This window comes from Trametes versicolor, assembly GCF_000271585.1.
Source record: "Trametes versicolor FP-101664 SS1 unplaced genomic scaffold TRAVEscaffold_2, whole genome shotgun sequence".
Classification (NCBI taxonomy): Eukaryota; Fungi; Basidiomycota; class Agaricomycetes; order Polyporales; family Polyporaceae; genus Trametes; species Trametes versicolor.
The window spans coordinates 2,988,907-3,015,063 of NW_007360322.1; the positions used below are offsets into that span (position 1 = coordinate 2,988,907).

General features: G+C 57.1%; 11 protein-coding genes across 11 annotated transcripts; 6 read left to right on the forward strand and 5 right to left on the reverse strand.

The window, feature by feature from the left end:
* Window positions 1-6: 6 nt before the first annotated feature.
* Window positions 7-2,383, reverse strand: TRAVEDRAFT_62904 (subtilisin-like protein). Its single transcript, XM_008036115.1, has 9 exons — window positions 1,688-2,383; window positions 1,516-1,633; window positions 1,338-1,445; window positions 1,157-1,276; window positions 1,042-1,101; window positions 688-980; window positions 446-627; window positions 238-385; window positions 7-183 (listed from the first exon to the last, which is right to left on the reverse strand). The coding sequence occupies exons 1-9, from the start codon at window positions 2,345-2,347 to the stop codon at window positions 19-21; spliced, it is 1,854 nt and encodes a 617-aa protein (XP_008034306.1). The 5' UTR covers window positions 2,348-2,383; the 3' UTR covers window positions 7-18.
* A 1,439-nt stretch (window positions 2,384-3,822) lies between these two features.
* Window positions 3,823-4,992, forward strand: TRAVEDRAFT_17732 (uncharacterized protein; the record flags this gene model as incomplete). The annotated part of the gene is made up of 1 exon (XM_008035296.1): window positions 3,823-4,992. One exon carries the CDS (start codon window positions 3,823-3,825, stop codon window positions 4,990-4,992), a length of 1,170 nt encoding a protein of 389 aa, XP_008033487.1.
* A 443-nt stretch (window positions 4,993-5,435) lies between these two features.
* TRAVEDRAFT_83867 (uncharacterized protein) lies at window positions 5,436-5,962 on the forward strand (the record flags this gene model as incomplete). Its single annotated transcript, XM_008036346.1, has 2 exons — window positions 5,436-5,756; window positions 5,882-5,962. Coding segments are annotated over 2 exons (402 nt in total), but the record flags the coding sequence as incomplete, so codon positions are not given.
* Window positions 5,963-6,301: 339 nt separating this feature from the next.
* On the forward strand, window positions 6,302-7,884 carry TRAVEDRAFT_113075 (histone acetyltransferase GCN5; the record flags this gene model as incomplete). The annotated part of the gene is made up of 6 exons (XM_008036347.1): window positions 6,302-6,499; window positions 6,554-6,874; window positions 6,930-7,311; window positions 7,369-7,402; window positions 7,464-7,615; window positions 7,670-7,884. The coding sequence occupies 6 exons, from the start codon at window positions 6,302-6,304 to the stop codon at window positions 7,882-7,884; spliced, it is 1,302 nt and encodes a 433-aa protein (XP_008034538.1).
* Window positions 7,885-8,343: 459 nt separating this feature from the next.
* Window positions 8,344-9,736, reverse strand: TRAVEDRAFT_112912 (uncharacterized protein; the record flags this gene model as incomplete). The annotated part of the gene is made up of 8 exons (XM_008036348.1): window positions 8,344-8,454; window positions 8,516-8,571; window positions 8,634-8,783; window positions 8,841-8,968; window positions 9,027-9,116; window positions 9,171-9,371; window positions 9,428-9,549; window positions 9,608-9,736. The coding sequence occupies 8 exons, from the start codon at window positions 9,734-9,736 to the stop codon at window positions 8,344-8,346; spliced, it is 987 nt and encodes a 328-aa protein (XP_008034539.1).
* An 865-nt stretch (window positions 9,737-10,601) lies between these two features.
* On the forward strand, window positions 10,602-10,893 carry TRAVEDRAFT_43651 (uncharacterized protein; the record flags this gene model as incomplete). Its single annotated transcript, XM_008035696.1, has 2 exons — window positions 10,602-10,795; window positions 10,863-10,893. 2 exons carry the CDS (start codon window positions 10,602-10,604, stop codon window positions 10,891-10,893), a joined length of 225 nt encoding a protein of 74 aa, XP_008033887.1.
* Window positions 10,894-10,998: 105 nt separating this feature from the next.
* On the reverse strand, window positions 10,999-13,540 carry TRAVEDRAFT_161612 (TFIIH/NER complex subunit TFB1; the record flags this gene model as incomplete). Its single annotated transcript, XM_008036349.1, has 12 exons — window positions 10,999-11,227; window positions 11,283-11,533; window positions 11,590-11,677; window positions 11,734-11,805; window positions 11,855-11,989; window positions 12,046-12,091; window positions 12,143-12,249; window positions 12,303-12,382; window positions 12,431-12,572; window positions 12,626-12,811; window positions 12,868-13,340; window positions 13,402-13,540. The coding sequence occupies 12 exons, from the start codon at window positions 13,538-13,540 to the stop codon at window positions 11,150-11,152; spliced, it is 1,797 nt and encodes a 598-aa protein (XP_008034540.1). The 3' UTR covers window positions 10,999-11,149.
* A 1,990-nt stretch (window positions 13,541-15,530) lies between these two features.
* TRAVEDRAFT_17736 (uncharacterized protein) lies at window positions 15,531-16,972 on the forward strand (the record flags this gene model as incomplete). Its single annotated transcript, XM_008035297.1, has 2 exons — window positions 15,531-15,552; window positions 15,612-16,972. 2 exons carry the CDS (start codon window positions 15,531-15,533, stop codon window positions 16,970-16,972), a joined length of 1,383 nt encoding a protein of 460 aa, XP_008033488.1.
* A 470-nt stretch (window positions 16,973-17,442) lies between these two features.
* TRAVEDRAFT_43654 (cytochrome P450) lies at window positions 17,443-19,924 on the reverse strand (the record flags this gene model as incomplete). Its single annotated transcript, XM_008035697.1, has 14 exons — window positions 17,443-17,487; window positions 17,544-17,720; window positions 17,780-17,895; window positions 17,951-18,006; window positions 18,060-18,149; window positions 18,207-18,444; window positions 18,496-18,883; window positions 18,947-19,013; window positions 19,067-19,135; window positions 19,187-19,199; window positions 19,255-19,351; window positions 19,411-19,440; window positions 19,503-19,573; window positions 19,639-19,924. 14 exons carry the CDS (start codon window positions 19,922-19,924, stop codon window positions 17,443-17,445), a joined length of 1,743 nt encoding a protein of 580 aa, XP_008033888.1.
* Window positions 19,925-20,471: 547 nt separating this feature from the next.
* Window positions 20,472-21,620, forward strand: TRAVEDRAFT_56397 (uncharacterized protein). Its single transcript, XM_008035817.1, has 6 exons — window positions 20,472-20,557; window positions 20,610-20,717; window positions 20,777-20,855; window positions 20,907-21,011; window positions 21,069-21,322; window positions 21,379-21,620. Exons 1-6 carry the CDS (start codon window positions 20,508-20,510, stop codon window positions 21,515-21,517), a joined length of 735 nt encoding a protein of 244 aa, XP_008034008.1. The 5' UTR covers window positions 20,472-20,507; the 3' UTR covers window positions 21,518-21,620.
* Window positions 21,621-22,107: 487 nt separating this feature from the next.
* Window positions 22,108-25,236, reverse strand: TRAVEDRAFT_113029 (kinase-like protein; the record flags this gene model as incomplete). The annotated part of the gene is made up of 8 exons (XM_008036350.1): window positions 22,108-23,469; window positions 23,532-23,665; window positions 23,725-23,969; window positions 24,021-24,263; window positions 24,327-24,586; window positions 24,636-24,789; window positions 24,849-25,045; window positions 25,105-25,236. 8 exons carry the CDS (start codon window positions 25,234-25,236, stop codon window positions 22,108-22,110), a joined length of 2,727 nt encoding a protein of 908 aa, XP_008034541.1.
* Between the last annotated feature and the right edge of the window lie 921 nt (window positions 25,237-26,157).

Below are 26,157 nucleotides of genomic sequence, written 5' to 3' on the forward strand. Positions count from 1 at the left end.
CAGGTCAGACGGGCAGACTCAGGGCAAGGCCAAGAACCGCGCCAGCATGCGCGGGAAGTTGGGCGTCCCGAGGCCAGTGACCGGGTCCCAGCCAGGCGCGGTCGGGAACCCGTCGGTGCCGCACGCGGGGTTCGACCCATCGGTGATGTCGTTCCACACGCTCGCGAACCAGTGCGAGTATATCTAGTGCAGCGTCAGCATGTGCGGTATGGAGGAATGAGGGGGGCGGGGACGTACGGCGGGGTTGATCCACCCGACGGGGCTCTTCCCAACGGCGATGCGCGCGTCGTTCACCGCGGTGAGCATCGCGGCGAAGATGGGTGCGGAGGCGGACGTGCCGCCGTTCGTCGAGAACACCCCGTCTCCGACGACCGTGATGTTCCAGCTACGGTTTATGACAGTGTGTTCAATGTCTGTCGTTCCCCTCGGTTCGCGATACACTTACCCGTTGGCGGCAACGTCGGGGTATGCGCGCCCGGTGCGGTTGAAGACATTGGGTCCGTAGGGCAGGTCTGCCTTCTTGAGGTACCGTGCCACGTGGCGCTCCTGGAATTTCGGTCGCTTGAACACGTTGGAGAAGCCTCCGCCTGAGGCGAATCCTGCCGTCGCGCTCTCCGGGTCGTAGGGCTACGATAATGTCAATGTCGTCCCTACAATACACTCAAAAAGCAATGTGGAGTGACTTACGGAGCTCCCCGGGTTGACTTGCGTTGCACCGACAGCCGTAAGATATTGGCAGACACCGGGGAAGTCAGGGAGGAAGTTGCCCTCGCCGTCGACTTCATTGCCGTCGTCATCCAGGCATGTGCCGCCGAAGGAGGGCCCGTCGTCGCCGGACGCGTACACAAAGGTGACACCCGTGAGCGCGACCTTGCCCATTTCATTACACTGGCGTATCATCTCGTTGTGCGGGCCGGTCTCTGAGGTTCCGTAGGAGATGGAGACGACGTTCGTGTGCGGCTTGTCCTTGCAGTTCTTGGCTAAAGTTGCACGCACAAATGTGAATAAAGGCTTTCGGGAATGATAGAAGAATGTGCTCACTGCCGATGTCAATGCAGTACTGGGTGTCAAATGCGGAGAGCAAATCGTCGACGAAGCCATCTGCGACGTTGTCAGCACTACCTCGGCAAAGGACCTGGCCGCGTGAGGCACTCACCCCGGCCAATCTGGTACAGCAAGACAGGCTGCGCAACGTCCAAGAGGCCCATCACGAGCTCGAAATCGAGGTTAGCCTCGCCAATGAGCCCGTCGTCTGTCTGAGTGACATTCTCTTTGCCTGCGCGTCCGTCGCCCCATGTCAATTTCTACAGAAATTAGCTAGCTCATGGAAGACTCACCGCCGTCGATGCTGATCAGCTTAGGCCGGTCGTTGAGGCGACCCATGTTGAATTTCCGGAAGAAGAGATCAAGATCATGGCCGTTGTAGTTCTGAGCACCCAATTCAACTAATCGTAATTTGTGAGCAGAGAGCTGAAGTGTGCGATTACACGTCGCCAGGATGAAATCTGCACTCACCTACGCCAATCGAGTTCTGTTCCGGGACTTGGAGATCGTAGTAGAAGTCATACAGCGCGCGAAGGCAATCCAGAGTGACCTGTTCGTCGCAATGGTCCAGCGGGTCTCCCGAGATGGTCTGTACAAGCTACATGAGTAACACATCTGGGCCGGTGTGGTGTTAGATAGGTACCTTGGCAGGGTACGACGCGACACCAGAAGGCTTGTGGGCACCTGAGCGGCGCGAGAGAGAGCGTCCCGAAACAGAGCGCTTAATGGAGGTGACCGGGCCCGAGGACCCCGCCGAGGTGAATTGGATGGTCGGCTTGACGAGCTCGACGTGTCTTGATACATGTTCGGGGAGGTGGTACCCGCGCTGACACGCGAGGTGCTCCGAACCGTCTTCGTGCTGGTAGACGTAGTACTCGGTCGCGAGGAGGCGCTCCGCCTCGGACACGCTAACATTCACGCGCAGGTGCATGCCATCTGGGCTGAACTGGACGCGCTCGGGGTGCACGCCATCGGACGCGAGCCACGTGTGTACAACATCAACGGACTCCTGTGAAGGCCGGAAGGTGTCGCGGACCTGAGCAGGTGTCCAGTGCATGCCATAGTTAGGCGAGTCGGGGTCTGCAATGTCGAGCAAGTATTCCTCGAGGTTGTCGATGTTTGACTGGACGAGCGCGATGCTAAGCGGGAGAGTAATCTCTGGGTCAGCACGGCGGTGAAGAGACCATCCTGAGGGCAATGAGCGGCGGTGTTCGTGGAGGACGCGAGGGGAGAGCTGAGGCTCGGAGCCAAGAACGGAAATAACGGCGCCGGCAAGGCAGAAGAAGGAAGGAAGAAACACCATGCCACCGAACAGCGAGAGCGGGCGAAAAGGAGACCTACAGCAGGGCATCAACACACTATCATTTTATAGCGGACACCTCATCGATACGATGCGAGCGTCGAGCGTTTACGCTGTGTACACGTTCCTGGGCGGCGGTCGCGGTAATGAGCACTGTACCCGATCATCTGTACTGCCACGGCGAGACGGTTCTGTTCCCCATATGGATTGGCTGTTGCTGCATCGCGACGCGGCCACCCGGTAGATCAATGCGCGCACTGCGAAGCTGACGTGCACACGACAGCCAGCGGAATCTGCGAGTCCTCAGGTAGGACTCTGTACTATTCATGAGCACGCTGAAAATGCAGATGAGCGATTACATCTCTCGTTGCATATGCCCTTCGACCGACATGCACGTACGAAAGTGTGTCATTCGAATCGATGCTTCTCTATATCCCGATTTCTCCGAGTCGGACTGCGGCACCCCACGATGTGGCATGCGCATCACGCCGGGAGTGCGCAAGCGATGGGCGCGGTTTCAGAATTTCCAACGTAAAAGGATAATAAGCGTACAGAGCCTCGCTTTCCTGTGCATCCTGTGTCTGATGGACGATGTACGGTGGACGGGGAGACAAATGCGAAGGGAGGAGTAGAGGAGGAACCTGGCAGTCCGGGAGGAACAGACACGAAACTAAAAGCGGTGGTACAGGCGGTTCTTCAAATTCTCTTGGCACTGTGGCGCGGTGGCGGTGCTCTCGCCCCTTTACCCCCCGTCGCATAGGCGCCTTGAACGCTCCCCGGACTTTCGAGTGAACGACTCGGGTTCGACGGCGACGCTGACCATCTGGATACACTCTACCTCGCCATATTTTAGTGTTGCGCAATCATAACTGACACGGTTAGCGCCGCAACATTACATCTTACCGGTTCCTCCGCTGGTACGTTCACTGGCAGGCATGTACTTATCTGCTCATCGGGTCAATTGGAGTCCTTAACAATGCCGACTATGGCGACCCAACTGCCTCCAAGTATGCAGAACACTTTTAGTCGAGGGTATATCAAAGCGGGCCCGGGTCAAAGCGACTGCCACTCAATTTTTTATATATACTCGTGGAAGTGCCTCATCGCCATCTCACTGACCACTTGGCTCTTACTACGCTCTGGCCACATCTACCCTTCTCTAATCATGCCTCGCAAAAAGATGGGAGCACATAGAGCGTGGGTTCCTGACAAAAGCTTTCATGAGTGTTTTGATTTGACCCACCCAATCCAGAGTTCCAAAAATCGCGCTTTCCGACATAGCCTCAACGACCTTCAAATTCCCTATCATCTATACCCCTAATAAGCTGGCTGCTCTCTACGTTGACGGGGAGAGAGTGGTACAGACACCGGAACCCAACAATCCAGTCCCACTCTGGCCGACCGTCAAGTCGTTTTGTATTTTCCCGAAAGATACAGCCATACACGTCGCCCTCGATCGGCAGCTCACACACGAAATCATGCCCCACCTCACGCACCTCCGGATCGAGTCCGACCAATACTTCTCAAGCACTGGCGAACGTACCCGCTCCCCCGAGCCGTACACGTACACTCTTCGTGCTGCCACACTCCCAGTGCTGCACACCTTGATGTTGCGGAACACCCTCGTCACCTTGGACACGCCGCTGTGTCGCCACCTGCGCTTCCTCCACCTCGGACACCAGGAGAAATATCCGTCTTGCCTACCCCTGGGTCGATTCCTCAATATGCTGGACGCCGCCGAGGCACTGGAGGAGCTCTATGTAGAGAACTACATCGAAGTCTCCGCCCCAGCAGGTCCCCACCCTCTGCCGGTAGTGTCCTTGGAGGGCCGCCCGCGGCTCAAGCGCATTCGGTTGGGCGACTCGCCACGCATCGTGTCGAAGATCCTTTCCCACCTAATCATTCCCCGGCACACCAGCATCGCGGCTGTTGGGTACGTCGATGAACACCCAGAGTTCGGTGCCTTCCGCTCCATTCTCCGCAACAAGACGGACAACCTTCAAATTTTGCGCACCACCGCAGAAATCAGGATTCGCGACGCCGACACGGACACTGACGAGCGCAGCCGTGTCATCTCTGCAATCACTCAATATGGAGACCAGGGCGCCGCCTTCGACGTGGAGGTGCAGCGCATTCCTTCCAGACGCTCCGACCCCACCTGGGAGCGCGACGGAAGGCTGCTTCATTCCATGGTCGAGGCCCTCAGCCTCTACCAGGGCTTCCCAGTGTATACCCTCAAGGTCACCGGTAATCTGGGGCGTGTGACGGAGAAGATGTGGGCCGCCGCGTTCGACCACTTCCCCGACTTGGAGACTATCGAAGTCGAAGACATTCAGACGGAGCGCACGGATTCTATATACGCCATCATCGCGGCGCTCGGATCCCGGTCGTCCACACGCACCGGAGTGGTCTGCCCCCGGCTCAAGAGCCTCAGCTTCAAAGGCCCAATGTACGGCATCCAACTAACGGCGGTGGTCTTTGGCTGTGTCACGCAGCGCACAAAGCATGGAGCGCTGCGGATTAGCAAGCTGAAGATTGATGTTACGGCTGATATAGCTTGGAATTCAGCTACGGAGTCGCTTTGTCGCCAGGTGCTGGGCGATTTTGCTGCCGTCGTCAACTTCACTGTGGCGCACGCACACAACTAGCGGCTCGAACTATCCGTGGCTCAATCTTTATTATAGAATGCTGAATGCTTTGTGTCAATGGGAGGTAGTTCGTCGCAATATGTGTCAGTGTTGTGTTGGTACTTACTATGATGTCATAGTATACTTCTTGAAGTCCTCTGGATTCCGATATGTTGTTGTTCTTGATCATCAGTCTGCATGAAGAGGAAACACAGGTACCCTATCTTCATGCAGGGGCATACGCCTTGGCCATTTTGGCCGGTGAGCGGCTGAACCCGTCCGAGTCTGAGGGTATTGTTCGTTGAGACCGAGTCGGGACCGTTCGGTGGCTGTGCACCCCTTAGAAATAGACGCCTGACACACACGGTCCGGTGTGCAGCGCGCCGCGACCTCCTCATCCTCCTCCATGTCCCATTACTCGCCGACCTCTTAAACTCACACATCTGGTCCAAAGCTGACAGAATATGAAAGTACTATACCCCACCTCGCATCATATACCCAGTCTTCCGGACGTGCATCTGTCTCTCAAAATCGCCCGTCATTCTCGCTGCTCTTCTTGCTCGACATGTCCTGGTCTACACCCTCCCCCTGGCTGGCGCGTGTTCTCGGACATCCCAGACGGGAACGAGTCGGACGACGACGACGAACCGCCACCGACGAGGTACCTGGACCGCTGTGCATGTGGACACGGAGCAAACGCGCACGGCGCGGACGCCTCAAACCTGGGTCATGAGGAATTCTCGCGGAGAGCAAGGGTCGCTGTCCGGTTGGACGAGCTATTAGAGGTACGTAGCCACATCAATGCTATTGACGCGTGGTAATAACGCAACGTCCTTTCTCTGTGACTATGTGCCAAAGGTACGTTCCAGCGTTCATCGTGAGAGTGTGCCGCTTCATACCGCCTCTCCAGGACTCCGGGAGACTCCTCGATTTCGAGTACTCGGATGAGGACATCGACTCTCTACGGAAGCAGCTCGTCCCCTTTGAGCCACAATCACCCGCTAGTTCACTCTCTGACGAGCTGGACGCGCTCGGTATGTCCCGCCTCTCCTTGAAGCCATATAGCCACCTTATGCCGGTCGCAGTTCCGTCATCGCCAGAGAAGCACCCCAAATCCCCTGCCTCCTCATTTTTGAGCGAGACGGTCGAACGTCCGACGAAGAAACGCCGCATCTCAGTCGATTACTCCTCCTTGAGCGAGCAAGAGGACGACGATGACGAAGAGGAGGAGCGACCGCTCGCCGCAGGCGTGCCAAAGCCATCCGAGCCAAAGGGACGCGGAAAGGGAGGCCGCGCGACCGGCGCAAGAAGCGGGAAACAGGTATCGAGCATGAAGGCGAAGGCGCAGACCGCCCCTGTGAACATACCGCCACCAAACGAAGAAGAGCGTTCACATATGCAAAGAGGGTCTAAAGGCGTGAACGGCCGTGGATCGCAAGTCAAAGTCGAGGACAAGATGGACGAGGGCCAGTTATCTCGTTTAGCCACTGGTGTCACGGTCGATGCATCAGGGCCAGCTTCTGCTACGGTGCGTGCGGGATCATAGAATAGCGAGAGGGTACCTCACCCGTGATCTGAACAGCCTGCCGGAAAACAGGAGAAGCAGGAGAAGGCTGCATATGTGGAATTACGGAAAGGAATTATACGAGTAGTCGCGGTCGAGAACGATCGACAATCACGCTCCTCTGTCATCCTGACCGGCCTGAAGACGCTTTTTCAGAAGCAGCTACCGAAGATGCCGCGGGAGTACATCGCGCGGCTAGTGTTCGATACGAACTCGAAGTGCCTCGGGATTATCAAGCGCGGGTATAAAGTCGTGGGTGGTATATGTTACCGCCCCTTTCCACATCGCGGGTTCGCAGAAATCGTGTTTTTCGCGACCGCGTCCATCGATCAAGTCAAGGTATGTACTGGCATTGTCTATTCTTCGAGTGCAGCGCCTGACGATACACACACAGGGCTACGGCGGGATGCTCATGGACCACTTCAAGGCGCACATCCGGCAGACGTACCCGGACATGATGTACTTCCTCACGTACGCGGACAACTACGCCGTCGGCTACTTCCGCAAGCAGGGCTTTTCGAAGGAGATCACGCTCCCGCGCGCGCGCTGGGCGGGGTACATTAAGGACTACGAGGGCGGCACGATCATGGAGTGCAAGCTGCTCCCGCAGGTCGACTACCTCCGCTGGCGCGAGATCACCGCCCAGCAGCGCGAGGCCGTGCTCACGAAGATCAGGGAGAAGAGCAGGTCGCACATTGTGTACGACGGCCTGTCGCAGTTCCAGGACGGGAAAGGCGACGGGGTCAGGGTCGATCCGAAGGATATCCCTGGGTTGAGTGAGTCGTGCTGCAGGAACACGGGGGGAGACAACGGACGCTAATGGCTGCTCGCAGGGGAGAGCGGGTGGACGCCGGACATGCAGACGACGTACGCAAGATTCGACAATAGACGCCACTGGATAGGTCGCTGACGTGTTTCCCCCCTGTAGTCCGGTGCGCCCGACGGGGCGCAACGCAGAGCGCGCCGCCATGGAGAAGCTGCTCAGCGACCTGCAGGGCCACTCCACGGCATGGCCGTTCCTCCAGCCCGTGAACGCGAAGGAGGTCGCAGACTACTACGAGGTCATCCTGCATCCCATGGGTACGTCTCTACCGCTCTTGAGAGGTGTGACAATCTGAATGCCGACTATTGCAGATCTGAATACGATGGAGCACAAGCTGTACACGAACCAATATACGGACGTGGACGCGTTCATCGACGACGCGCAGCTTATCTTCGACAACTGTCGCTCGTACAATCCCGAGGACACCGTCTATCACCGGAGTGCGACAAAGCTCGAGAAGTACATGCGCGACCGGATGAAGGAGTATGGATTGGAACGGAGTTCGAAGATTAAGAGGGAGGACTAGGGAAATCCGTCCATGGTAGACTCGAGAAGTTGTCTTGCTGATGCACTTTGTATTGCTGTCACAGTTGTTGTATCCTTATTTGCCTTTCCAGGTTTTGATTTTGTAGTACCTTTCTGCACGATGATATGTGCCGCCGTGGCGGGCTGTGGGCATAATAACTCGACGAATAGCCACGATTATTGCTCCATGGTGTCTAGTCTCTTGCCCCCCTGTGATATGTCGATGCGCCATAGATTTGGAGAGCGCACAATCTACACAAGAAAGGATTGATCCCGGGCGAAGTCACGGTACAAGTTGAGGCAGGACACTTAAGGTCCAACGGCCATCCTAGAAACATCACTAGTGGTATAACGCACAATCTATGGGAAGGGGTATAATCTTCGAGAAACAGAGGTCACGACGCATGCTGGTCTGGTCACCCTCATTCTGAGTGCAAAATGTCAAGGACTCATGGAGCCATCAAACAGGATAGGAGCTGCTCCGCCGCCCCTCCCTGGGCTGAGCCCGCTGCCAGCGCGGGGCATCGTGCTCCGGGTTGCGGTGCAAGAAGACGGCGGTCATGAACACGGACTGTGGAAATGAACGATGGTCAGCAACACATCGGCGACAAAGACAATCGCAGGAGACGTACGCAGAAGGTCAGGATGGCGAGACACGGCAAAAGACCCATGAAGTCGATCACAGCACCTGGCAGGGCAAAGGATTAGCGTGCGTTGAGGAAAAGAAGCATACGGGGATGTCCCACGCACCGAAGCCTACAGGTGCTCCGGGAAGGGTCGAGCGGAGTTGCGTGAACGCGAAGAGCGTTCCCATGGGCAGGACGAGGACCCCCGAGGACATACCCTTCCCGAAGAACACGCTTATGACACAGATGGCCATGAACATCAACGTTACGAGCCCTGTTTCGTACAAACCGTTAGTACGGTGCACCCTCTTCTCCGGTTTAAAAGTCTCACAAATGACGAGGACGATGAAGATAGCATAAAGCCTGACTACGGCGCCGCGGGTGACCTCAATGTTTTTGATGACCGTGCCGAAGCTGTCCATGTCATTGGTTGTGTTATGAAGCTGAACGCTGAAGCCACTACCCACCGGCGCGTAAGCACATGCGGTCGATGGAGAGCTACGAAAATAGCGCTTACACTGCAATGCCGGTCGTCTTCACGATAGCGATGCTGACAGAGTTATTTGTGATCGCCTCCTCCGCGAACAACACGAGTTCAGTATCATATCTAGGTAGTTTATCAGCATCTTTGCTCTGGACTGGAGAGATAGTTATGGCTCACTTGTCGAAAGGGTAAGACTGGAGCGTACGGTGCGTGTTGGCGTTCGAGATCGCAACGTTGGTCCGGAATGTGAGTGAACTCGATCGTCTGTCTGTGTTGTTCCTCTTCGCGAGTACGTTGCCGCCGTCGATGGTGAATATAGGGTCCGGTTTGACGTTGCTTTGCACTCGCGAGTCGGTAGGGTCTGTGATCAGTGTGTTCCTATATAATATCGATAAGCGACACCAAAGCTTTGGGCTACGGCTGTGAGGACGTACGAGTCAAAGTAGACGTTCACGTCAGGGCACCCGATTGACTCGCACTCGTAATTGATGATCCAATCCACAGTCATTTGCTGCCCTATCGGGTCCACGTTGATCATGTTCGCGGAGAGCTGGACCTGCGCAAGATCATCGACGCGTTAGCTCCATACTGCGCGACATTGAATGCATCCATACGATAGAGTCAGTGCTGCCCGGGTCGGCGATATTGAAAGTCCTCAAGCGGAATGCCCAGCCGATGGCCAGACTGCCGCTCACGATGATAGCGAGTAGGACGGCGCAGAAGATGATCCAGTGCTGCTTCATGCAGTGGTACGCGACGTCGTAGTAGTACGCGATCTTGAGCCCGGTCCCCTCGATGGCCACCGGGGCCTTTCTCGCGGCCGTGTCGGACTTGCCACCCGCTTGTGGCATCCGCGGACTCTTGAATGTGCCTTTCTCGTCGTGGACATCGTTGCGCATGTGAGTGCCGGCGTAGGGCAGCGACGAGACCACCGTGGTATAATACTCTTCCCGGAACGAGTCCGGGGTATGTACTTCTCGAGGGAAGGTGAAGCCGGAGCGGATGCGGTGGTGCATAGGAGACAAAGGTGCGCGCGCGCTGGACTCTGGGTGAAAGGGAAAAAAGTTAGATTCGTGCTCGGCGAGGTGTGGCGGGAAACGCACCGGTATGCGACATTGCGGCGGACGGGAACTTGTCCAGGCTGGTCGGTGCTGGAGATTAGAGGGTCTTGGATATCGTGTATGGGTACATACCCGTCACACACCGACACATCCTAATATATAAGGATGCCACCGTATTGATAGGGTTCAGACAGCACAGGTGTTACGCACGTCGCGATGTGGTTTTTGTCGAAGACCGCGACGCCGCAGAGCGGCACCCGCGCCCGAACCCATTGCACGTCGTGGGTTACAGGTGCTGGCATATCGGTAAGGCGCTCGTGAAAGACCTTGGAAGGAGGATGGAGAGAGGCGAATGTCGTCTCAACATTGATCAAGTCATGCCCAGACACTCCGCGGCGGCAAGGTGCCAAAGCGCTGATCTGTAACGTCCTTGGAAGGGCCTATGGACATGCAACTACCTGTAATGACACCGCGCCAGCCTCCAGGACCAAAGGAAAGATGAGCGTAGTCCCGCCACAGCGACACGTTGAACCACATGGGCTGCGCAATGCCCGGACAGCGTCAGGTCAACTGGGAGGGTTTCGACCTCCTGCGGCGTCCGGTACTGACAATCAGCGTCGATGACTTCTTAGGGACATCCGCACGTACCGGTGATATCGCGACCGGGCGCAAGTCAGACGAGCCGCCCCGGGATGCGCCAAATGTGGGCGTACGTGTGAAGAAGCGGTTCTTCCAAGCGCAGTGAGTGATCTTCAAGGATCTCTGCTGGAGCGGGCCTCAGAGAGCCCGTTGACTTGACGTTGCGCAGCGATGCGAACGTGCCGCACGAGAGGCAGTAACCAGCCTGCTTGATGAGCGTGCAGTAGCATCAGACGTTCCAGCTTGAATGGACCAGAAGGTACTGTGAGACAGCACCGTCGCCAATATGTTTTAGGCCAACGAATGCGGATGCCTATATTACTGCTGCAGAGGCAGAGTGAGCTAAGTATACGACGATGTGAAATGTAATATGCGAGAGTCCGCGAGCTCTGTACGAGGAACCACACACTGCAATCTTCCAATCTGCTGCCGCTGCTGCATCTCGCGCACCTGTGCTCATCGCAGGACCTTCGCATTCTTCGCGCGCCAGAACTCCAATGCCTTGTCCACCGCATCCACTACGGGCTTCATCGCCTGCAGAAGCGAGTCAGCACTGACCAAACGAAAACACGGAAAATGAAGCGCGCACAATTTTGACCCGCGCAGGGTCGACGCCCTCCTGGTGCGCCGCCCTGACTAACGCCTCGACCTTTTCGTGCGTCTTGGCGAGATATCCAACCATCTTCGCCGCCTTGGCGGCTTTCTGGGCGGGTGTGGCGGGGGCGAGCGTCTGCGATTCCGACGGGGGCGGGTATATCGCTAGCCAAAACTGCCGCAGAAACTCATTTGCGGCTGTCTGACACGTCGTCATCTGCCTGAAGAGGCCATCCGGGATGTCATCTGCGTAAATGCAGTTAAGCACGAGCGGTTGAGACAAGTGTGAATTGGGCACGCACGTTTCCGCATCTTCACGTCTAATCGCGAGGCGACGTTTTGTGTCATACTGACCAGCGCCGAGTCTGCAGCCTTCTTGTCCAGTTTGAGCTAAGAGCAGACCCCACTAAGCATCCCCGCGTAATGAATCTAGCTGTACAGCTTACCTGCGCTAGATTAGAAGACCATCCCGCCATGCTGGCTTTGGTCTGCTGCAACGCCTCTCTGAACGCCACTTGCTAGACTCCTAGTTAGCCCCGGAGTCCGATTAACAAAGAGAGCGCTTACCGGGCCCGCTGCCGCCCCATCTGTCGTAGAATTTGCCCGACCATCAAAGTAGCGCTGTCTGTCTTGCATATCTAGTAGAATGCCAGCAGACGCCTCGTTGTCGTGTAAATCTTCTAGGTCTAGTTGTGCGATGCGCTGAGGGTGGTTGAGTTGAGGATCTCGGGGTTCAGTCACGAAATGTGTGGACGCACCTCTTCACCGTTATCGGTCCTTCTGCGTTTCGATGCCGGACCGCCCCTGACACATAGGGTAAACAAGTGCGTGCAATGGCGATTAGAACAAGCTCACAATGCAGTATCCAGCAACCGAGTCGAGTGCTCGTTGAACTTGCGAATAAGGGGTAAGACAGCTCTTTGCTTCCCTGCTTGCATCGTCACGTCTTTTTCATTTCCGGTCTAAACGGCCTAGGTAAGCATGCACATATATGTTGTGATTAGAACCCGCATACCTCGTCGTGATCAACCGACGTGGCGCCAAGATCGATGAAGGTGTCAACTCGCTCCTCTCGCAGTCGCCGAGGCTCCAAGTCTATGTCTCGTTACAACCTGGCCACGGATGTAGAATACACGCACTTACCATCGTCGTCCTTTTCGAGGTATTTGTCGAAGATAGGATCGTCTTTGACTACATGTTGCGCGGCTGATGAACGGATCGACGCGCGGTGGGCATTGAACAGTCTTGACTGAAAATATCGACTCCAGAACTCGGCTTCCGACAGCTTCGTGACGGTTAATATACGTTATGTGATTATATGCGGCCAATATGTTATACCTTCTCAGGCACGTTGTCGCTATATGCTCTCGCCACAACGGGGAACTCTTCGAAGATGTCATGAACTAGTTGTGGCGTGATGACAATCTTCACCTCTCCGTCTACTGACTGAGGCCGTGGATCAACGAGCTGACCGGGCTTGCCCTTCTTCTGGCCTTCTGCGGCGGCTTGAGCTAATAGCAGATGCTTTCATCACATGTTAGAACGGAAAAGTGAGGTATAGACAAAGAACAAGGTTTCACTTCTCGCCCTTCCCAAAACTCGTTTTCGCTAATCTGCCCACCCATGACCAGCTCTCGGTGGAGTTGCGCAAGGTCGGGCGTGCTCAAGAGCACTTTCTTCCGAAGTCTGAAGTCATGCGTCGGGTCGCTCACTGGTGTCCCACGAGAATCACTCGCGACGGACGGCGCTCGCGAGGTGGAGGCCCGAGATAGTTGCGGAGTCGGTCGAGCCGGAGTTCCAACAGGTCGAGGCCTCGCAGACGTGGGCGTACCAGGAACGGGGGTAACTGCAGCCAGAGTCGGTCCTGGCGGGGGTGGGGCCGTACTTGTACGGTTATGTGCGATGATGTTCGTGAGTTCGGCCTCAAACTTCTCGCGTTCCGCGAGGGCCACTGCCTGAGGAGACGTGAAGGTGAAGTTGTGACCCGCTTCATCGCTCACAAGGCCAACTTTGAGGCGGACTTGTGCGGCGCCGACCTTGCTGCGAGAAAGGGCTTCGGAAGGCGGGGGCCAGCGGGGTCAGCGTCGCGTCGCGGGACGTGTTCCGCCACTTACACGCAGCCTCGCTGTGCGGGACCTTGACGGACGGTGCTTTGTCTCCAGCCTTGGTCCATTGGAGATGAGAAGGAGTGAGCTCGAGGAGGCCGGGGAGTTTTTTGTAGGACGCCTGAGCGGAGCAGACGGTGGAAGGCATGGCCGTATGGCCTAGCAACAAATGTGCGCTATCATAACAAAAAAGGTGGCGTTAGTCTCTCGATCCAGTGGCAGAGGTGGGAGCGTGGACGGAGCAAAGTCTCGCATCAGCAAAGTGTGCGAAACTGTGCATAGCAAGTCAGTGCTCGGCGAGGATTGCATTCCTAAACCGGCCGGTTAAACGCTGGCATTCGACCACCACACGCGGCCTACCATTGACGCGCTCGGCGAAGGAAGGCATACTCGCGGCCGCGCTCGGTGAAGGATGGCCATAAGATTGCCATGCAGGGGGAGTATATGCAAGAAATCGCCGCGCTCGGGGATGGAATGCCATCCTCCGCCGCGCATGGCAACGTATGGCAAAGGTATGCCATCACTGTAGCCGCCCGCGGAGCCGTACTTACTCGATATCGTAGTGTGAGCGAATATTAGCAGCGGCCCCGGGCGCGCATTAATCGGGAGTCAGAGTAAATTATTTGGGGTAGTTTGTACGAGTCTAGTGGTATCCTTAGGACTGATGAAATAAATGCGATGAGCTCGGAATGAAGACGTGACTGTTACCAAATCGAGGCATGTCGGCGGCGGGCGCATATATGGTCGGTCGATCCTCCCCCTCTCATGTCTTCACGCCGACTTCGACTTATCTTCACGCACCCTCGAAGCATCGCTGTTCGGCTCCCTTGCCCCAAACCCTGCGCCCTACGCCTGTCCTATAAAGTTCTCGGCGCTCTCGGTGTCCCTCCCATCGTCTCTTGTCTACACACCCCCATACCCGCTCTTTCTCCCTGCTTGAAGTCTCGCCGGACCTCCGTGCTGCAGTCACAGCTCTTGATACACTCTATCTGGAGTCCCGCATCATAGCTAGTGTCTCTTTCGAAGGTGAGTTGACCGGACAGGTGTGCAGCGCGGCGGTGAGTCCCTTCCAAGCACAGGCCTTGGTGAAACTGTAAGTCTTGTTTATTTATGCATATATGCGCGCGATATTGTGTGCTAACCGATGGTCTTGCGCCGCCCTGCTCGTAAGGTACGTGATCTTGCAGGCATCCGAACGAATCCTATCGTAGGTACAGCACCAACGTGCTTCAGTCCCGCGGGGTCTGGGCTCATCACAAACGACTGCCCCACACTGCTAGCAGCTGAGTATTTCCCTCGGTCCGCCTTCGCAGCTCCTACTTTATCAGCATTTGTATGCTTCGCTCGCGCTGTATGATTGAGTTGTTTTTCAATAAATCGTCATGTGTTATCTATTTCTATATGATTATAGCCCCGTGTGCCGGGGTCAAGTATAGTACTGTAGCATTATAGTAGGCATGCATTGGTGACCAGTTTACCTGCCATCACATTCCCGTGGCATTCTATCGCCATGAATGGCCTGACGTCGCCTTCCGTGACATTTCCTGCCTTACATGGCCGGGATGGCATATACATACCCGGCAGGGCAAAGGATGTCAGCGCTGGGCAGAGGGATGGCAATGCTCGGCAGGTAAATGCCATATCATCGTGTACCCCCTGCATAGTTCGGCGGAAATTTGGCTAGCAAGGTAGACATTGCATTGACAATTGGTTATGCATGTCCATGCCAAACTATACATACAGGTATGCAATGTTTCGCACTTTTTGCTGATGCGGACGGAGCGCGGCGCACTCGTGCCACGCTGGACAAGGCGCAAATAGGCGCCTGCGTGGCTTACCTAACCTCTTAGCGGTTGTGGGAGTGGCGCCCGGGCTTGATGCCAACGTCACCAATCCTATAGACTCACCCCACTAGCTTGGTCTGTAACTCAAACAATAAACCCCAATGACGACCCTGCTATGGGCCAATGCGTTCAAGTCGGCAGAAGCCTTTCAGGCGCAACACAATCGGCCGCTATCCAAGCGTGGCGGCACTGCTTCTGGACTCTGCGTATAGATATATATTTGCGGAAGTGCCCCGTCGATGCCCGTATCTACGACACAGCTGCCACTTGCTCGTTCACTCTTCCTCGCTCGACATGCAGGCAAATAAGAGCTCTCGTGCGTAATTCTATTTATTTCGTAAGACTGAAGGCTCTGACCCGTATTTTCTGCCGTAGCGTCAGCCAAGTACAATTTTCCTAAAGCTTGCGGCTCAAATTCTGTGGCCTACCAGCTTGTCGACGGGAAAACAGGCACCATAACACCGGCAACCAAGACTCAGCTGATCATACGAGATACACACGACGCCAAGGCGTTATGCATGAACGTTATGCACGCGGACACATGCACCGTCGGCCGCATCCTCCAGCGAGAAATGCCATACCTCGAGCACCTTCAAATCGAGACCGTGCTATGCTATCCCAACACCAACAACCGCATCCGCTGCCCCGATCCGATTCCATACCTCCTGTTTGCTGTCAGGTTCCCGGCGCTGCAATCCTTGATGGTACGCGACACCTGCATCACTATGGACACGCCACTGTGCCGCAACCTGCGCTTCCTCTACCTCGAGCACCAGGACAAGGTGGCGAACAGCCTTCATCTCGCAGACTTCCTTAACATGCTCCACAACTGCGTGGCACTCAAGGGGCTGTGGCTGGACAGATACATCGACGTCTCTCAGCCAATTGGGACCCGGCCTCCGCTGTCTCTAGAGCATCACAAGCAGCTCACGCACGTCCGGTTCAACGACGAGCCACACGTCGTGTCGGCGATCCTTTCTCAGCTGGTCATCCCCCCGCATGTCGCCATCGCGACCGTCGCGTACACTGCCAGCGAACCTCCGCCTTTTGCCTTCCACGCGATGCTCCCCGACGACACGGACAAGTTGCAGATCTTGCGTCATGCCACAGACATCAGGGTATGCGACACAGAGCGCCACGGCCGCGGCACCGCTGCACATATCCGCGGGCCCGACACCGATATCCCCTTCAGCAGGGAGATCCTCCCTAACCACGGCCACAAAGTGGCACGGGATCATGACGGCGCGCTGCTCCAATGCATGATCGCACATCTCGACGTCTACAAGGCCTGCCCTCTGCGGACGCTCAAGGTCGTCGGCAACCTTCAATACATGAACAAGACGATCTGGGCCACCGCCTTGCACCGCTTCCCCAACCTCGAAGTCCTCGATGTCGAGGACACCCAGCCTATGCCTTCGTCCTCATTGGACGTACTCCTCATGGCGCTGCAAGCTCGGTCGCCGGGCGCGGAGCAGCTATTTGTCATCTGCCCCCGACTCCAGCGCTTCCGCTTCGTAGGCAGGATCTACAGCGGCCGCCCATTGGATGCAGTTCATAGCTGTTTCTCAGAGCGTGGAGGTGACAAGTCTGGCACGCAACCGCTGCGCGAGCTGGTGCTTGATGTTGATCTGGACCCGGACACAGAATGGAGGCCGGCTTTGATTGCCATTCACGAACAAAAGCTGAAGTCTATCGTGGGATCTGGTGTTAGCTTGCGTATCGTCGCGCCGCGCTAAGAGTGGAAGAGTGGATCCTGGACGCTGAATTTGGGGACTTGTTCCGTGTTATCGTATACTAGAAACCATTGCACTCGGAGGGAGGCTCGCGAATATGTGTGATATGCTTGGTAAATTACTACTTGACCTCATGAGTCCTTATGCTGGTGAATATCATGGGTTTCCACATCGGATCGACAAAATCGCAGTTCTTGATCGCGTAGGCGCATCTCCAGACGGACACTACCGCTGCCTTATCGGGGCTCCCATATGTAGCATGAAGCCCGATGGCTAGAAGTGCTAAAAATAGTTGCTACGATATAGTTAGAGGATAGATGTGAAGACAGTGAGGGTAAAGTCCACTATCTCAGCACTTGTGCAAACTCTCAACCCAGAGCTTGAATCAACGTGTTATGCAAGACGACATCCATCCCCCCACCGCGTAGCTCAGCTACCAGCACAGCTTGCTGAATTTCAACCCTGCGTATAGCCTACTCCTCAGCCTGCGCCTCGGTCATCTTCACCCATAGTCCTCCCTACGAGAAAGCCGTATGAGTCCCCTGCAGTTGATCATGCACATTAAATCGCTTACCTTCGCGTACATGGTGAGGTGGCTCGACATCCACACCCTGTCCGTGCCGTCCGAGCCGGGCGAGTCCGTGTACCCCGGAGGCGGGATTGACGCCGGCGCGACCTCCGGACAGAACTCGATCGCGGACACCTGTTGCAGCAGGCGCACGAGCATGAACGACATCTCGTTGTATGCGAACTGCGTCCGGATACAGTTAGCATTGGAATCCGCACGCGATGGGGAGCGGAGGGGCGTACCTGTTGGCCGAGACAGATGCGCGGGCCGGCGTTGAAGGGGAGAAAGATGAACGGGTTGGGCGTGAGGTACTTCTGCACGCGCTCGTCGAGGAACCGGTCGGGGTCGAACTTCAAGGCTGAGGAAGATGCGGCGTCAAGCCCGTACTCCTGAACACAGAGACGTGCGCTTACCATCAGGACCCCACAAGTCCTTCCTGCGGTGCATGACGAAGACGGAGTAGATGCATCTCGAGGGGCATCAGTTTTTGACCATCTATATGTACAAGACGAGCGCGCTCACCTCATACCGGCAGGAACGAAAAGCGGCTTCTCTCCGGGAGTCTTGGACGTCAGGACAGTGTCTTTGATGGCGCACCGGACGTTCACGGGGCTTGTTTGAGGGGGTCAGCATGGCGAAACCACATAGTCTAGCTTCACTAGCACTCACACAGGAGGGTAGAGCCGCAGAGTTTCGTTGATAACAGCGCGCAAGAACTTCATGTTACGGACGTCATCGTACGAGGGCCTGCGGGTCGGGCCAACAACGTCCAGGATCTCCTCGCGGAGGCGTTTCAGGATGTCGGGGTGCTCTGCCAGGCGGTAAATCGCAAAGGTCAAGGTGCACGCCGTGGTGTCGCGGCCGGCCAGGAGAATGTTGAGAGTCTCGTCGTGGATGATGTTGTAGTCTAGCAGGCCTCGTATCAGCAACCGCTGGCACCCGGCGGAGTGCAACGTACCATCAGTGACCTTCAGCAGCTGGCTCAACAGCGTGTCCTCCTCCGACACCTTCCCATCGTCGTGGCCCTTCTCGTTCTCGTTCTTCTTCTGAATGGCATCGAGCAGGATCGGGTTGATGAACTTGTCGATCGCCGCCTTCCGCAGCTGCACCTTGTCCGTCCAGAACTCCTGCAGGGCCCACAGCCCCTGGAAACGCCCGCGCTTGGCCGACGCGGTCTGTGCCGACAAGAACGCGGACGCGAACTCATCCGCCGCCTCGGGCTTTGCCATCTGTAGGCGTGCGAGCTCCGAGTCTGGGGGGTACGGCAGTCCGGCGGAGAGGGAGCGGACGTCGCGGCCGAAGAGGAACTCCGTGGCGGAGTCCAGGGTGAACCGCGAGACGAGGTCCTGCGATCCCGGGGCGGACTTAGTTGAGAGGTGCGAATATGAGGAGACGCTGCGCGTGCATACCTGCCAGTCCACAGCGTAGCCCGACTTCATGCGGGTCCTCATCTGCCTGAGCGCATCCTGTGCGTGCCTGTGGATTTCGAGTAAGCAAGGGGGTGAGGTTGTCTCAGAGTAGTCATTCACCTATCAAAGATGTCAAAATGGCCGATTCTGTCTTTGCTGAAGAACGGGCGGGCCATGGAGCGATGGAACCTTTTCAATGCGTCAGAAGTTTGCAAGCGGCCGGAATCGCTGGCTGCTCACTTCCACATATCCCCTGTATATCACTGGCATGAGCGCAGCACTCTACACGCATGATCCATGAGGCTTACCGTCAGCGTTGAACACACCGACTCCCAGGAGACTCCTCATTTGGGAGCGGAAGGTGGGTCCTTTCTCGAAGCTAGTAAACTCGGTTGCCAGGATTGCCTACAGGTATAACATGAGTATGTGCATGCACAGCGCCGCAGCACTATAGAGCAACAAACCTTGATATGGTCGGGTTCAACGGTGAAGAACTAAATTATGAGATAGAAACCGTCAGCATGGCAGTCGCGAAGACATTTCAAAGCTCGCATACCCGTTTCATGAAAAACAAGTTGATCACGAATGTGTAGCCGTACTTCTCGCAGAGCTTGAAGAGGAAGTCCCCTATGAATCACGACCACAACATGTGAGTTTATACGTTTCTAGGGAGCTCTTGCGATATGACGCACGCGGGTAGCGGTTCTGGCTATCCGTTGTCTGGGCGTCCTTTCTGGCCGTCTCACGGGGAAGCTTCGCCCCATGAGCGGCAGCGGAACGCATCCAGCTGACTTTCCGCCAGACAACGTACGCCAGAAAGGATAGAGGGATGGACACGAAGACAAGGGGTACCAGAGCCCATGTCGGAATAGAGACGTCGAAGAAACGCCGAGAGACAAAGGCAGCTAGGAAAGGAAGGGAGAGCGGAACGACGATGTAGTGCAGGTGTTCGAGCAGGAAGCGCGGTCCGGGAGGCATGGTGTCTACGCTGGACTCGGGTGTTCTGGGGAACTCCATCCTGCTTCCCTAGGTCCGCCTTATAGCGCGAGTCGAGGAGACGGATTGTTGGGTGGACCGGGCGGACAACGGCTATACGAGCGCAAACCCGCTCCCGTCTATACTTATAGTAGCTGCGGTTGGGGAGATAGCGGTGTGAGTTGGTGCTTGGGTTTGCCGGGCACTAGACCTTTGTCCGGATGTTTTGCGCTGGGGTGTCTCCTGAAGAGAACACGTCCGCCCGCGTAATGGGGCTCTGTAGACCGGAGGCAGCTCCGAGTTAACTGAGGCTGAAGGAGAGGAGACCCCGCATTTGAGCGAATTAATCAAAAGCTCTGAGTCCTTTGATGACAGACCTGAGCGTTGGGGCAACCCGGATGTTGGCCGATCCCAAGGCGCTCACTGCATCCGGACTCCGCGCATGGGGCGGCGCACGTGGTAGTGATACAGCGTCCGTGGCTGTGTTTGCTGTCCAAAATGTGCAGGCGCCCGGGCGATCGACGAGTCATTCCCCCACTGACCACCGTATCTTGAGTACCTGCTCGGGCACCGGTTACCCGAAGAGATGTCGCTCCCTCCAGTAGAACGCCAGCTGATTGTCTTCGACTTTGACTGGTGGGTGGCGCTCGCGAACATTGAACGGACCGGTTTGACAAAAGATCACCAGGTCGCTTGCCGATCAGGACACGGATAGATGGATCTTTGAGGTCCTCGCCCCCAAGCTGCGCAAGAAGATGAAGGGGCTCAAGCAGGAGGTCCAGTGGACCGACCTTGTGTAAGGGCTTATTGCATTCCCAAATTGCGATCACACTATACTCATACGGAACGTTACAGTGCGCAGTCTCTCAGAGAATTGCACGAGCTCGGGGGTACGAGGCAGGAAATTGAGGATACCCTCCGCATCATGCCTTTCGTCAGTGTTCACGTTTCTTCGGTGCTAGGCATGGCTTGAAAAAAATTCCAGCACCCTGCGATGGTCCGCGGCACCACTGCGCTCAAGTCGCGCGCAAAGACGACGTTCTTCTGCCTCTCGAACGCCAACATCATCTTCATCACCACGATCCTCAAGGCATGTTCCCCCTGCCTGCCGCTCCCACCTCACCCGCTGACAATTTCAACACCACAGTCGAAGGGCCTCGACGAGCTCTTCGATGAGATCGTCACGAACCCCGCCGAGTGGGACCCCTCCGGGCTGCTCAAGCTGCGCCGGCGCGTCGACCCCGCCGGCCCCCAGCACGCGTGCAAGGTCGGCTGCAGCCCGAACATGTGCAAGGGCGACGAGCTCGATGCGTTCCTCGCGCGCCACCAGCCCGCCTTCGACCGCATCGTCTACGTCGGCGACGGCTCGAACGACCTCTGCCCCGTCCTCCGCATGCGCAAGTGCGGCTCTGGTTCCCGCTAACTGGCGTGCTGTGTACTGATGTTTCTTTGTTCAGGCAGGATGTGGTATTCTGCCGGCGCTTCCGCGGGTTGTACAACCTCATCAAGCCGTACGAGGAGGAAGGCCGTCTCCCGTGCCAGGTGCGCTACTGGACGGGCGCGTGGGAGGCGGAGGAGCTGCTCGACCAGCTGTAGAGTAACCTCCTAGAAGAAGAAACAAACAAGAAGGGATGCAGCTTACGACTAGATGTAAACTAGCTACGAAACGTCAACTTCTCCTTGAAGAACTTGCGAACACATAGTACCAGCAGGCACGCAGTAAAAATTGGTCTCAGAGCAAGGCTAACATGTGATTTGTGGTGCGAGACGGGGTACAGCCATGACTGCGCGATTGTACATCATTGTGAGAGGAGACAGAGAGATTCAAAACAGAACAGGAGACGGAGGGTCCGTACCAGGCTGCGGCGACGCGAACCTGCACGATGGGAGCCGGGCCATCGGGGGCGATGCGAAGACAAGCTACACATTTGAGTATATACGTGGCAAGAGGATAAAAGCGAAACGGGGCGAAATAGGGAACACGGACAAGAGGAGAAGATGCACCGGGCAGTACAGCGGAGTGAAGTAGCGAGAGTCGCAGCACGAAAGGGAGAAAGAAAAGGGCGGCGGCGTTCAAACAGCAAGAAAACACCGTCCTCGCGCGCAGGCTATCAGTGAGCGCGCCAGTTCGTCTGCAGAAAGCGCTCCGAAGCAGCACGACGTCCGGGGCCGACGTCCAGGAGGGATCACTGGCTCCACAGCTCCATCCCGCTCTTCCGCCGCGCCTCCTTCGTGGTCGCCTGCGACGGGTCCGGGCCCGCGAACGGATTCCGCTGCTGGTTGTTGTTCCCGATCGCATGTCCAGCGGGGACGACGCCCGCGCCATAGAACGACGGCGCGACGGCCTGCTGCGGGGGCACGACCTGTCGCGGTGCGCCGCCCTGCGCCTGCGCGCCCCCCGCCGCGGCGTTGTACGGCCCAAACTGGTCCGGCTGCAGCGGCGCGTACATCGCGCCGAGGTCGTTGCCGCGGCGCTCCGCACCGTCGAAGCCTGAGGCCGAGCCTTGCCCGCCCTGCTGGTTGTACGTCGCGGCGTACCGGTTGCCCGCTGTCGTCGAGTTGCTGGCGTAGGCTTGTGGTGGGCTCGGGATGACGCTGCCGCCGGGCGACGCGAAGAGGTTGCTCGCGGGGTCCGAGTGCGCCGCGTTCCGCGCGTTGGACAGGATGACGTCCCGCCGGTCCTCGTCGACGACCATCGCGTTCGGCTGGTACGAGTGCGCGAGGTTCGACGTCGGAGGCGGATACCGGCCCGCCGCGCCACCGCCATGACCCCAGCTGGTCAGACCTTGCGCCGCCGCGATCTCGGCCTGCTGCTGCAGGAACTCCAGCTGCGGGTACGGCTGCGCCGCGGCAGCTTTGCCTTGCTGTCTCCGCTCCCACTCTTTCAGCGCATCGTCGCGCTTCAGGACTGGGGTGAGCGCCTTGCGCCCGCCGATAACGTCCTGGTTCATGTGCTGCAGGCGGGCGAGCGCGGGTGGGATGTTGTCCATTCCATTGTGGATGGTGTTTGACCGCGCGCGGGCGTTGCCGTAGTACGACTGGCCTGGGGGCGCTGGGTTCAGCTGCTGTGGCACCGTAAACCCTCCCCCTCCTGTCGACTGCCCGGCGTAGTGCGGGACGTCCGTGTTGACGTTCAGGTGCCCGTGTGATGTCTGGTGTGTTAGGCCGCGATGTCCCGCCGTGTGCGTGGGGGGCGAGGCATACTGCTGAGCTTGCGGTGGATAGTTGTTGCCGCTCGCTCCCTCCTGCGACCCGCTGTACGACGACGAGTGGGACTGCGCGGAGGCCGGCTGCAGATAGGGGTTCCTGAAGACGTTCTGCGCCGCCTGAGAAGCCGCCTGTGCCTGTGCCGTATACGCCTGGTGCTGTGCCAGGTGCTGATTATACGACGCCGCGTCCTGGTATGCGCGTGTCCCCTTCGGCTGCGACGGCACCAGCCCGCCGTACGGCCGCTTCGCATTAGCGGCGTTCTGGTTCGCACTCGAGTTGGAGTTGGACGACGTTCCGGGTGCGCTCTGAGACGGAGCAGGGGTCGAGGCCGAGAGGGGCTGCAAGACAAGGATAGCTCAGCTCGGCGAGGAGAAGCGCAACAAAGTATAGAACCACTCACGCTCCAAGGGCCCGTCCACTTCTCTGACGTGATGAACGGATGCTGACGCGCTTGTTGCGGAGACCACCGCTCGATCGGGTTCATGTTCAGCAGGCCTTGGACGAAGTCGATGAACGCCGCACGGTTGTTCATTTCTGCCGCACCGAAATATAGTTTGAGAACCCGGTCGGCGCACCGAACGCAGTCCACGTACCTTTCTCGATCTCGTGCTGCTGCCGTGATGTCGACTTGAACGACGGCATCGGTGCCTGTCGGATGATCTCGGGCAGCGAGGTCGCCTTGAAATACTGCTTCCCGGGCTGCTCGTTCGTGTTGTGTTCCCGTGAGTACTGCTCCAGGCTCTTCAGGCGGTACTTCTTGTGCCCGAACTGGTCGACGATCGTGTCAAAGAACTGGCTAGTCTGCTTCCCCATGTCGAGCATATACTGCGGTGGCAACCTAATACACAAGATAAGTGATGTGGCGTGGCACGCTGTCGCATATACGCACCCTAGCATCTCCACGATGCGCGTAATCTGGTTATACTCGCTCGTCCCCGGGAAGAGGGGCAAGCCGAGGAACAACTCCACCGCAATGCAGCCCAGGGACCACATGTCGATTGCGGCGGTGTACGGAATGCCGAGGAGCACCTCCGGCGAACGATAGAACCGTGATTGAATGTAGGTGTAGACGGTTTGTCGCTCGTGACACGCCGAACCGAAGTCAATCACCTTGATTTGTGGTGATTGCAATCTGAAGACGTCATATAAATGTTCAGGCACAGCAGCGAGATGCATAGACCAACGAAAAACTTACGACTTCAGCAGGATATTTTCAGGTTTCAGGTCGCAGTGGATGAGCCGCGCCTCCTTGAGCACCGTCATCGAGTCCAGCAACTGCGCAGTGAAGACCTTGACGAGCTGCGTGCTCAGTCCTTGGAACTGGTTCTGCTTGATCAACTCGTAGAGGTTCGAAGACAGCAGCTCGAAGACGAGACACAGATGGCTTTTGTGGATGAAGGAGTCTCGCAATCGGAGGATGTGGTGCTCGTCATTCGGATCGCATTGGTTGTTGAGCTAACTGAGGTGAGCATATACGCGGATGACGATGAAGCACACAACGCACCAGCTCGAGTATCGTGACCTCCATCATACTCTGATTGAAGTACGCGGGTTTGTTCTTCACCACCTTGACCGCCACCACCTCGTGTGTCTTCATATTCTGACATTTCACTACCTGGCCGAACGTCCCTTGACCCAAGATGTCTAGAATGAGGTACCTAACACGTGAATGCAAGGTTAAGCCATTTCCGCGCCGGACATTGGCAGATAGACGCACTTGTGACCGTCGTCCGTGCCCAGCCAGTCGTTCACGTAGAGGATGTAATCGTAATCTTCATTGTCATATCCGTCGTTGTGCACCGGTTTGCTCGGCTTCGTGAGAACGCGACGAGGGTTATGTGTCGACTCGTACTTGAACTGCGGGTTGCAGATGTGGTACGTCTCGACGATATTCGTCGTCAGCTGCTTTAGCGGCTGCGGGCGGTCGTATAATCAGCATCCGGCGATAGGGCTTGTCTAATAATGACACGCACGGTCATCACGGTCCCGCTGGCGTCTACCCGTCGTCCAACCGGCTGGGGAATGAATGGCCTCAACTCCCGTTGATCACGTATACGTCTCAGGCCAGACGCTCTGCGCTTCGGCGGTGGTGGTTCCACGGTCATAGGTTGGTGTTCTTGTGCGAAGAACTGGGCCGAACCGTGCGGAGAGTGACTGAACGACAAAGGCGTCGCCGGTTGCGACACGGATGTCTGGCGGGGGTGCCGTTGCGCTGAGAGACTATTGTTGGAGGGCGCAGGACTTGTGGTATCCGTAGAGTAGCCGCCGGAGTAGAGGGAAGACGGTCCACCCGAATGTGGCGAGTATGCGGGTACTGGCGGCGAGACCGCCTCCCGCTTGACCTGCGAGTGCGAGCGCGAATGGGTTTGTGATTGGTAACCGCTCGTGGCGAACGGTTTCTGGTCCGTCGTCTGGTAGCCACCCCCCGCAAACGGCTTCTGCTCGCCTGTCTGATACGCACCTCCGATGAACGGTTTCTGCTCCGTCGTGGGCGAGTACGGGTAAGAGTTCGATGACGGCGAGGAGTACTGCTGTGGCGAATACGGGTCGAGCAGATTGTTGGATTGCGGAGCCCTATGCGGGGACCGGGGGGCCCGCGACGAGCTAGAGTCGTGCTGCGTTTGGCTTCTCTTGGGCGTGTGGATCGTAGGACCGGCGTAATAGGCATCCTGATACGCATCAGCAGCACCCGTAGACCCGGCCGCGTTGTTTCCTCCACCCTGCGGAGCACCGGGGTAGGCAATGGGCGGCGGATAGAGTGATTGCGGAGTGTGTCTCTGGCTCGTGTCGCCGTCTACATGGAACGCACCCTCCAGGTCATCTTGAAGATGATGCCGGCGTCCCCTCGACGAAGCGTTCGACGAGTTTCCCAGCGAGAGACTGCGCGCCAGTCCACCAGTGGAGTACGGGGATGTGTTGAGACTGTACTGCTGATCTTCATCGAGGAGCTGGTTGATGCGGGGCTGCCTTGAAGAGCTTGAAGGCGGCTGGTGGATGGGCGGCAGACGATTCGGTGCTTGTGGTGG